The 11,345-nt window shown below is 34.3% G+C and overlaps 1 protein-coding gene across 3 annotated transcripts in view; it reads left to right on the forward strand.

The window, feature by feature from the left end:
• The first annotated feature begins 1,265 nt into the window (after nucleotides 1-1,265).
• The window catches only part of DTWD1 (DTW motif tRNA-uridine aminocarboxypropyltransferase 1), a 14,637-nt gene continuing 4,557 nt past the window's right edge, over nucleotides 1,266-11,345 (forward strand). For all 3 annotated transcript variants that reach the window (XM_085303433.1, XM_085303434.1, XM_085303435.1), the window contains exons 1-4: nucleotides 1,266-1,547; nucleotides 2,608-2,751; nucleotides 3,991-4,264; nucleotides 8,916-9,165. In XM_085303433.1, coding sequence (XP_085159559.1) covers nucleotides 1,272-1,547; nucleotides 2,608-2,751; nucleotides 3,991-4,264; nucleotides 8,916-9,145 — 924 coding nt within the window. In that variant the 5' untranslated portion in view covers nucleotides 1,266-1,271 and the 3' untranslated portion in view covers nucleotides 9,146-9,165. The remainder of the gene's footprint in view (nucleotides 1,548-2,607; nucleotides 2,752-3,990; nucleotides 4,265-8,915; nucleotides 9,166-11,345) is intronic.

The following is an 11,345-nucleotide window of genomic DNA, read 5'->3' on the forward strand; positions in this document are numbered from 1 at the left end:
AGGGATCAAAACAAGTATAAGTATTCAGCTTTACCAGAAAATAGCAGCTAATTTTTCTGGAATAGATTTTAAATTTATGTGGGGGAGTTAGCTGAGTCTTTCATTTTTGCTGTTTTTCAATTAAACTACACTTGGTTTTATTTAAACACTTCACTCTGGATCATATCACAGAAATTATTGTTTTTGCTAAACATGACTGTTTTGTTACATCATTTCACAAGTGTGATCTGTGACATGAAAAAGTAAACTTAAAGTAACTGAAAGTAAATAATACAAATGACTTTTCTCATCTTAAGTGATGCAGTACAGAACGCAAAAGGCAGTTCGTAACTACTGCAGGCTGCTCAATCTCCAGCACTTGGGCTGCTTTGAAGACTAGAGAGGCCCCTGGCTAATCTAATCTGAAAGGTTTCACTATGTTTGTGATTGGGAATATCAGTCTCTGYACACAGTGCTAATTCGATCTGGATCAGGCGTGGGCATGCATACAGTCATTACTCAGGTTCATTACTCAGAGAACACAGTAGAAATTTTATGCCAGCTGCAGAGGGTCAGTGTCTGTCCTGAAGCAAGCCTTGGAAAAAAAAAWGTTAATCCATCAATTTTTAAAAAATAAATACGAACCTGCAGAGTGAGTCTAGACTGAAACCAGCCCCAAAGCCAGATTTCAGTCTAATTTTTCTTTTATCTCACAAAGTTTTGTCAGTAGGGATTTTATTCAGGTAGTTTGGTCTGCCTRCACACAATAAATTTCAGGATAGAGATCTAAAATTGTACAGTTAACTTTTCTCTTATTATGGACTTCTGTCTTGCAGGCATTTCTTCCATTATCAGTAGTCCTGGTGAAAACTAGTGGGACAGCTCATGCAGGTAGCAATCGATGTCTACCAGTGTATTTTCTGCAACAAASAGCAGACAAAAGAATAGCAAACAAAAAAGATACTGATCCTAAAAATTTATATTTCTGTTACATAAGTGAAGTGAGTGGGATAATTTATCTAGGTAAAATGATGATTGTACATATACATGCATTAAGAATACAAATCTCAGTTTTCTTCTACCTGTTTATATCATGCAGTCTGGAAATCGGTTCGGAGTTCTTGGTGCTGTAATAAAAGAAAGAATAAAATCATCTGATTCAGTATAGGGGGTATCTACTTTGATGAGTATTTTTTTGCTAAGTAAGATCAAACAGAATTTCCAGTAAATTAGTTCATTGTATATCAGATCTGTATTTATCAGGTGCAACATATTGTCTCTTTCAGCTAACCATGTATTTAAACTCGTCTACATTTTTAAATGAAGAAAACTCTCAAGGACTAAAAAGAAATACTGAATGTTTGGAAAGTCCAGAATTGCAGACTCCATCATCGTTTCAAGATAACCCACTTCAACAATTACAGTTAGCATCGCAGGAAGTACTTGAAAAGGCAAAAAAGAGTGGGAGATCAAAGTGCCCACGATGCAGTAGTTCAAGAATGTTTTATTGTTATACATGCTTTGTTCCTGTTGAAACTGTCCCTACCAAAGAAATTCCGGTTGTGAAGGTTAATCTCTCTTACGTATTTTTTTTGTAATATTCTTCTGCTTGTTAGCAGCTAGTATATGTGACTATTTCTTTTCTGATTCATTTTTTATGAGCACTTACCTTTAACACAGTAGCCATCAAGTATGAATAAACTACAATTAGATAAAATTATTATCCTTCTTATTTAAGGAATTAAATGTACAAGCACTGACAATGTTCCAGTCACCATGAACATTTATGTATGTTCTAGATGAAAAGGATCAGCTGAAACCACTGGGATTCTCACACAAATGACTGTGTTTTCAGTTAGTTTTTAAAAGCTTCTTTACACTGTTCTTACCTTCATTCTTCAGTCGTAAGAACTCTGGCCAGAACAGAATGTACTGAAACAAATGGTATCATCTGCCCATAACCAAGGCTGAATTTTACATAAAATGTGAGCTAAAATGCATTCCTAAATGTAAAGGGTGTTTAATTCAGATAACCACTCCTAAAGTAAAAATAAATAAATATTTCTAAAATGTAGTGTTCTTCAGCTAAAATATATTGGAAAAAACATCAAATGTGACTGAGCTACATTTTGCAAAATCCCTTAGGAGCAAAAAATGCATTTTGAAGACACTTTGAAAGCATTGTGAAAATATTTTAGAAGTACTTTGGAAATCTGACCTAYTGGGTTTCATTAATTTAAGTTAAATAAGTTTGGCCATTTTTGCAATAGGGTGAATATCCAATACAGATGCATATTCATATTTGGGACCATTATATTACTAAATTTAAACTTTTATCTTCTTTACCTGATTGATGCTAATACTAGAGCTTTTACTACCCTACTACTACACCATTCCATATTGTATTCATTGTATACTTAGCTATTTACATGAATGGAGAGAATGTGAGAAGTGGTTTTTTTCATTTTAGTTTATTTTTAAGCCTATTTAACCAAAAACATTCAGTGAGACTATTTGAAGCAAGTATGTGTTAATTATATACCATAGCTATTTCTCCTGGATTTTGTTTGTTTTTTATGTAGACATGTATATAATCATACATCTTACTTATTTCTATTCTTATTGTAGTTACCTTTGAAGATTGAYATTATTAAACACCCAAATGAAACTGATGGCAAAAGCACTGCTGTGCATGCTAAGCTCCTGGCACCTGATGATGTTACAATTTATAAATACCCTTGCATTCCAGAATATGAAGAAAAAAGGCATGAAGTAAGAAATACTATGTAGATAACAGGGCTTTGTGCTGGGGAAATGCTGAGATATCTTCTGTACTCCCTGCTGCAGCTGGTACTGCAGTCCCCTAAGAGAGAGAGGGGGGGAGAGCGATAGTATATTAATCCAACCCACCCRTTTGAGTTCTCTCAAAGCACATGTCCACAAGTATTGTTATGGACTGCCCGCCAAAGCTGAAAAATACTGTATCACCATCTAACCAGTTTGAGTTTCTCATGTCTAGCACCTCATATAATTTGATTTATTGTGTCCTATGAGAATTATTTTATCTAAATCTGTGAAACTATTCAACTTAATGCAAGCTGAACATTGTTAGGTGTCCTGCTCATCATCTGCAAGATTTAAACTTCTTTAAAATTTATAACATTCACTATTACAGAGAAACTGTTGTCTACCTGAGTCAGCATAGAGCCTGAAAAAAAAAGTGAGATTAAAAACACATTTGAATGGTGTGATTAATCTAAAACCTACCATTAACACATCTGATGTCATAATTAAAACTTTCATTGATTACCTGAAAAGGGGGATAACGTGCATAGCTCAGGGAGAGGGTACTTTCTTCAGATAATGAAATGTCAAGGAAAGAGTAGGAGGTATGAGGCCAGGAGCTGAAAAAAGGAAACTATGATGGAGAAGGTAGGCAAAATGGGAAGAGGTTGCAGTGACTTAATACTGCTCAAGCTTTCCAAGTCACAGACTGTGAATGCAATAATAAGCTACCGAAGAAATACTGTATCATAAGTAAAGGCAGTCGCTAGTCTTTTTGATAAAACGTATTTGTGAGAGCTGCAGAAGGACAAAACAGATTATTTCTTCTGACCCCAAAGCTGTGAATGAGAATAGGATGGAAACTATTCTTCATGGCCTTCCTGGTCCATACTCTACAGTGACAAGTGAAATTCAAACTACCTCTTTGCTGACACCGTTGTTTAGATGAAAAAAAACTTTCTTTTACAGAAGTAATCAGAATCAGTAGTAGAGGCATGAGATTACATTAATAAAATACTCTAATATTCATTATTTTAATACAATTCCTTATGCTTTTAGACAATAGAATATTTTATAAGAGATGCTCTCTTACTTCTTCACTGTCTTAAATGTTTGTGGGTGCAGATAAGAAAGATTTTTATTTTTTCTTTATTGAAACAATTCTTAGTATTTTATAAAAGTATCATATTTCGATGACACTCTGATTTCTTTATTTTCTTCTTGTAGATAGCACTTATCTTTCCTGGCCCCAATTCAATTTCAGTGAAAGATATTGCTTTCCATCTCCAAAAAAATGCTAAGAAAGGTGTTTATGACAATGATGATGGCTGTTCCAGAGAGCCATTTCTTAAGCAAGCAAAAATAGACCCTGAAGAAGAAAAAAATGTAAATGAATGCATCTCAAGCAACAGGAGTGAAGGCACTAGACTGAAGAAAATAATATTTATTGACAGTACCTGGAATCAAACTAACAAAATAATAACTGATGAACGACTTCAAGGTAAAAAAAATAAAATAAAGTTGAAATTGAGGTTTTATTGCTACAAAAATGATTGAATCATATATATATGTATATATATGTAACAGACCTGAGCATGTTATAAGTGCATGTGTTACCATAGAGCTGTGTAGTCATGAAATACTCAGTATTTCAATGCTGTATTCCTGAGTCAAGACTCCATTTGTTTTCATATCACATATTTTCTTTTCACTAATTGATAAAACTACTATTAAGAAAGCATTTCTTTACATTTCTTTTCCCCGATTGTCTTTTGGAACAGATTTCCTGAATCTCACGGACTGGAAGCTGTCATGTTAGACAATGTAGTCCTTTAACAGTAGTCCTTTAAATGAACTGTGCAGGAAGCCAGAAAAATTTCCTTTGTACATCACTATCTGGGACTTGTTTTTTCATTTCCTAGTCAGTAAAGGCCAGGAGAATTTTTGGGTATGTTTTGTGTTCCCAGGCAAAGAGGCCACTGGTAAAGGTGCTTTTTTCCTTTTTCTAGTACAGTTYTTTGTTTCATAGTCACTTCAATGACACTAGTATTATCCAGTCAAAAGAGGAATGCCTGCCTGCCCCCAACACCCTCCAATCTTTGAAAGCAAATACCTAAGACTTCTGCAAAGTTTTTTTTTGTCTTAGGTTTATTAAAGAAGGTTACATTTAAGTATTCTGAAGAAAACCACAAAATATAAACCAATTTAGCAGTGGCATTCCTTTTTCTTTCTTTCTTTNTTTTTTTTTTTTTTTTGAAGGTAGGTGTTTGAAAATACTAATATATATATCTGCTTAGTAGTGCCTGCTTTCCACTGGCTCCTACAAGTGCTTTCACAGGCTTCTTACATGAAAGATGAATGTTGCCTTGCTGTGTAGCCAGCTGATTAAAGAGTCCCACATGTTAGTATAACTTATTGGCTAATTAAAATTCCGTTACCAAATATTTAGTTTAACACAAAACATACTCTATCAAATAAACAGAARTATTACTGTAAAGATTAGAGTTATTGCATGTTGTATATTACTGTAAAGACTAGAGTTACTGCATTTTATAATTTACTGTAAAGTATTTAGAACTTTTATAGAAAGGATGAAACTTTAGAAAATTAACAGTCAACCAAGGGAACTGAAGGTTCCGTAGAAGCTTATGCAGTGTATCAGCCAAGATTTAGTGATTGTTGTTACTTTTTAGCTCTTACACCATTTTTTCCAGTTGGCCTATGTGCATGCAGATCCAGTGGACCCTTCCCTCATTTCTAGAACTTCATCTGTTTCAGTCGTATTCCAGTCCTCTCTTTCCCCAAGTACCTTCCACTCCTCTCAGAAGTGCTCTAGGAGGTGAGACTGGTGTCATGTGAGTCAGGCTCTCTTTTATCCAGCCCAAGGGAAAATTCTACCCTCCATGCAGCAGGTATACATCTGGTGCATTCATCGCTTTCCTTTTTTACAGGACATAAGTTGCATTCTTGTTCCTTTTAGAGATAGCAGTTTTGCCTTTCAGGATGGACAGGGACGAAGTTTCCTCAGACATAAACTGAAGGAACGTGCATATCATATGCACATGAAAACTAGAGGACTGTTGTGATTTTTCAGTTCTCCTACAAATTAAGTCATCATCCACATAATATTCCTGAGATATTAAAGTTCAAAAAGGAATGTTTACAATTCCAAATAAGAAGTTACTGCAGTGCTTATTCAAAAAGATGAAGTTATGAGAAATACTGGATGGAGACCATTAATGAATTAAGCCAAGAAAATGTAAAATAAAGCCTGTGTTTTGTAAGCCTGGACTGATACATGGAGTAAATCTAGCTAATTGCACTGCAAGAGAAAGCAATTGACTCTATCAATCTTAAAAATAGGCAATCTAGAAGACTTGGACAAAACAAAATACTTCTGTATCTTCTTAGAGAAGTGGCATAATATATCTTTAGAAAGCAAAACCAAATCAGTTGCATTAAAGACAGGAAATATTTGAAAGTTGGTAATATTTAGGATTGATCACTTCATTAGAAGTGAAACAATCACTAGATCAGAAAGGAAGCAGTTATATTTAGTTTTAACGATTACTCTCTCAAATGAGCGATGAAGCATATTGGCAACATCAACGTGGTTGTTAAAGAAACAGATTGCTGTGGTATTTTTTCTCTAATTAGAGCTATTTTGTATTAGCCAAATGTCTTATATCAGCGTATAGCTTCCCTTGTAGAAGGGTGTATAATACCTCTGCTTTGTTTTTTTTTTTAACTTTCTGTGCTTGCCTTTAGTTCTGCAAGAAAATAGTACCCTTTATACCTTTGCATAGCCAGGATATTTGAGAGCAGAAAGGTGATGTTCTCTAAGACCAGCTTCTCTTCAGCCTCTTTTTTCTGATAGCTCTTACCCTCTTCTCACATTTTTGTCTCTCCTCTTCCCTCAAAATCAAACTTCTGGGTGTACAATGCAAAGCAAAGTGAAAATTCTGTTATAGGTTTCTAAAATCTTTTCACAATAGCATGGACTGTATTCTACGTCTGGGAGTTTGGTATATAGTCAGGGGGCCAACAGCACAAGAAGCAAGGTGAATCCAAGGTATGCGAATCCCTTCTGCTTCACCTTAAATTGTTAAATTATTCACAGAAGTTGGGAAAGTAGACATTTACTTAGGAAAGGAGTGGAATTTTTTTCTGAAGTACCAGTTTCAAGAAGGTACCAAGACTTCTTGTAGGAAATTAACTGATATAATTAAAATAAGGATAGGCACATGGGCAGGAGTAAGTACCTTGCCTCTTGAAGGGAAGGAAAAAAAAAAAAAGCCCTAGGAGCAAACCATAACTACTCATTCCAGAATTTTCAGCACACTAGTATTTCTTGAACTAGTAAATCTCCCAATCCACCATACAAATATTCCATAAAACCAAGATGGGATTGAAGACCTAGAGTAAACAAAAGGCTTCACCTGTGTTTAAAATGGATAATGTACATACGTTTTGTTGATAAGAATCTGAGTCTCCCTTAGATGTAACATCAGTGACTAAATATGACTAAATATGATCTTGAAGGTTTGGGCATTCTGTTGTTATAATGAAGTAGCACAGGGACTGTTTTGYGATAATTAGATGTAGCATATGGAAAAAGAATGGAGGATGAGGGAAAGGTGGAAGAGCTCTCTGAAAGGTGTTTGTATGTCTCTAATAATCCTATTGTCTGCCAGAAGGCATATATACAGGAGGATAACTTTTATAAGGGAAAATTTTGTTTACATTCAATAGCCAAGTGGATTTAAAGGTAGCTGTATTTTCCTCTTGCTTGATCTTAGATTTACATAAACATTTATTTCTAATGAGCTCAAAGTATGTGGATGCTTAAAAAAAAAAAAAGTTGATTTCCTTCATAGTTTGAGTTGCTTTCATAAGAACAACCAATGTTTGTAATAAAACATAGCCTTTGGCTGTACACATACAGTACAAAGATGATGGAAATATGCTCAGTAAGCTGTAACCCTTAATCCTTCATGTATTTGTTCCAAAACTCAGACTCTATGTTGGAAATTAACTGATCCTGCTTGTGCAGTAAGCTCAGYAGCATCAGTGCTCTCGCGTTCAATGAACTTACGTTTATATTCAAACCATGAATAGGTGATAAATTATGTTGGAGGAATCTTCCTCTAAATTTTGTCCATTACTCTTAAAGTGGAAACGTCATTGAATTTGATGAGAGTTTTCACTTTCATTAGGGCTGAGATTTCACCATTTTTTTTTCTACTGGATCTAAGGCTAACCTTGTTCAAAGAAAGAAAAGGATACTAAACCATCCCAAGATGCAAATTTTGTATCTTAACATTAAAAAAAAGATAACTTTACAAACTGATCTTATTATTGATAGTAATATATGCTATTCTTCATAATCCAGCTGTCCACTCCTGTTTACAAAGCAGTTATTCAATAGTATGATTTGAGTAATTTGTGTATCTTAAGAAATACCAAATAAGAAATTACACACACAGACTATAGGAGATAGGAGATTCTCATATGCCATACATATCCATACACGCMATGAATATCTTGCTTTCATCTCAAGCTAGAAAAAGTTTAATTGCTAAAAAAAAATTTTTTGAAATAAATTACTGGCCGGGCTCTGGTCCTGGGTAATCCAAGTGTGATTATTACAGTTATTTAACAAGCATAAATTGTGTCTAGCTTTTAGCAAATAGAAATAGTCCTCATCAGAGTTCAGAAAAGCTATGGTAGTCTGAAGGACTGTTTTACACTCAAAAGTATTAACCTTGTAAGAGATGAAGTTTATACATCACTTTATGAACACTGACCAGTAATAGGTATGCATTTCACTCTTGCTATGTGATAGACCTTGCATCCAAACTGCAGTTCACCCAGTCGAGTCAAGGCTCCCTGTACATTTTAGATGCGAGTGTGCAGATTTTAACCTAGCTCCTACAGCATTTTTTATCAAATTTCAATGTGATCTATAAAGGACAATATTATTGCCCCCATTTTATAGATGAAAAACAGATATATACATATACAGAGAGAGATAGAGAACTGATTTTCATGCAGACTAGCAGCAAAGCCAAAAGCAAACCACAACCAAAGATTTGTTTGATGCTTTATCCAATCTGCATCATCTAATCTACGTCATTTCTTTTTCTTGACAGGGCTGCTACAAATTGAGTTGAAAACAAGAAAAACTTGCTTTTGGCGTCATCAAAAGGGAAAGCCAGATACATACCTTTCCACAATAGAAGCAATTTATTATTTCCTTGTAGACTATCATCAGGAGATTTTGAAAGAGAACTACAAAGGGCAATATGACAATCTCCTTTTTTTCTTTTCATTTATGTACACTCTGATTAAAAATGCTAAGTGTTGTGCAGGGAAAGAATAAACCAAGATGACCATACATGGGTGAGTAACATGATATTTTGTTTCTTTTGCAATGATAAATTGCACAAATGCAACTACTTTTTATCTGAAATCTGAAAATAGATTGTATTCTTCATGTCTATGATGTTGCTCCAAATATAAACTGAAGACCTCATGCCATGCACACATAAGGCTGTGGAACTACTCAGATGAGCAATCCCAATAGAATTACTTATTTGAAAACAGCTTTGTTTTGCTAAATATGCTGTGTTTGAACCTACAGTCCTAATCTGCTAGGCATAGTGAAAGGATTGCCTGAGGTGGAGATTGGAAGACTTGGCCCTCATCCCATGAAGGGTGATCTGTCCAACTGTAAAAAAGAATTGGTGCTCTTTTAATTGCTCAGATGATTTCTTTCTGTTTTACCCAGTAAGACTGGCTTTACTTTCACAGCATCAAAAACCTACTGAAATGATTAGGGTGGTATTAATTAGGGTGAAAAAGATGACAAAATGAAAGGCCACATTAACTGAGTGAATGGCATATAATTACACACTTCAAGTTTACTTCTGGAAATTGTCCTAGTAATGGAAACAAACTATCTGTTTAAACATCCTTGTACAGTGCATGATTTCTCTGACGTACCATTCACATATTTGTATTATCTGCAACTTCTTGAATAATTTTAAATTTCTTCAAATAAATTTTCCTTACATTTAATATTGTTATATAATACAATTGATTATTATTTTTAGGATCTCTTAACTTTTCTCGTGGCATATCACAGACAGCAAAGTTTTGCTAAGTGCCACATACTTGTGTATTAAGCAGCCAAAAGGGCTAATTGCATTACTGGGGCTGTGTGAAAATGCAGATCTGTTTGCAGGACCTAAACCTAAGTAATATACAGAGATGAGAAATAAGAGAAAAGGTGGTTCTGACCACAGAGTTTGACAGATCTTCCTTTGGGCAAACTATGAATCTACTGTGTTATTTCTTTTGCAGTAATAGTGGAGATCTGCTCAGCATAAGTAAAACTTTGTCTGCAGTGAATAGATTTTTGCTGGTATGTGTAGGACTGTGCTGGCAGAGCGGTCATATATGGATGTGATTATGTACATGTGCCTTTGCCAAGCTATACCAGAACAGGTTGTGCTGGCACAGGAAACAGATCTAGGTAATATCTTTATAATCAGAATTATAAAAATATATTCACATTATGCTAAGATGTTCTGCTACAAAGTTTATGTTGGTGAAAAATTATAGTTTTAAAAAAACATTTAAGCTGGGAAAAAACTCTTTACACACAGGTCCAATATAAATGGATAAATATTTCTTAGTATTTTCAGAAGACTGTTATGGAAGAAAAACGGTAAATCTGATAAAAGTGACACAGATTAAAAACTATTATATATTATWTTTAAACAAAAATTCTGAAGCTTATTTTTATTGTAATTTTCCTCAACAAATTTGGCTAAATTATTATCTGTAATGTACTGTCCAGGAGGGCACCCTTCACATCGGGCAAGCACAGAAACTGTGCCTTGAAAACCACTTTAAGAAATTGTTTTATACTTGCACAGAAATCCATACAAGCGCTAACAAAAAAAAATTGTACTATAGTTTTTTTTTTTTGATTTTTATGCATCAAGATATTGAATAAATTAAAATAAATACTGCTTGAACTACAAACTACAGCTATGCTTTTTCTGCAAGTCATACATACCTCCAGGTGTGTATGCTCTTCTGCACAAGCGAACGCATATAAAAGATGCATTTCTTTGAACAACCAAAACACTTCACTCCCATTTACACAAAGAAATGCTGGTTAAGTTATATGGATGCATATGAAGTGCAGGTGAACTACCACAGCACTACGAGAAACAGCTTTGAAGTCAGTATGAGAAACAGCATTTTAAATATACACATATAATGGCACAGCTGTTAAATAAGCTACAAGTTTATGTGCCAGGCAGTCAGAAAAATCAGCAGTCATGTCTCAGTGCTATTGGAACAACATATTTCTTACTCATTTGGTTCTTATTGCTATTGAGAGGTTATTTTGGCTTTTTACAGTGATTAATGCTATTTCCTTTGGTATGAATTTTGATAGTCTTTTGACATTTCCATCTGTTCTTGCATTTTTTAAACAAAGATTGCTTTGGTATTTTGTAAAAATCATAGAAACTTTCACCCACTTTAAACCAAAAAAAAAAAAAAAA

Source organism: Rhea americana, unplaced genomic scaffold (genome assembly GCF_003343005.1).
Source record: "Rhea americana isolate MKP2758 unplaced genomic scaffold, rheAme1 scaffold_2, whole genome shotgun sequence".
Lineage (NCBI taxonomy): Eukaryota > Metazoa > Chordata > Aves > Rheiformes > Rheidae > Rhea > Rhea americana.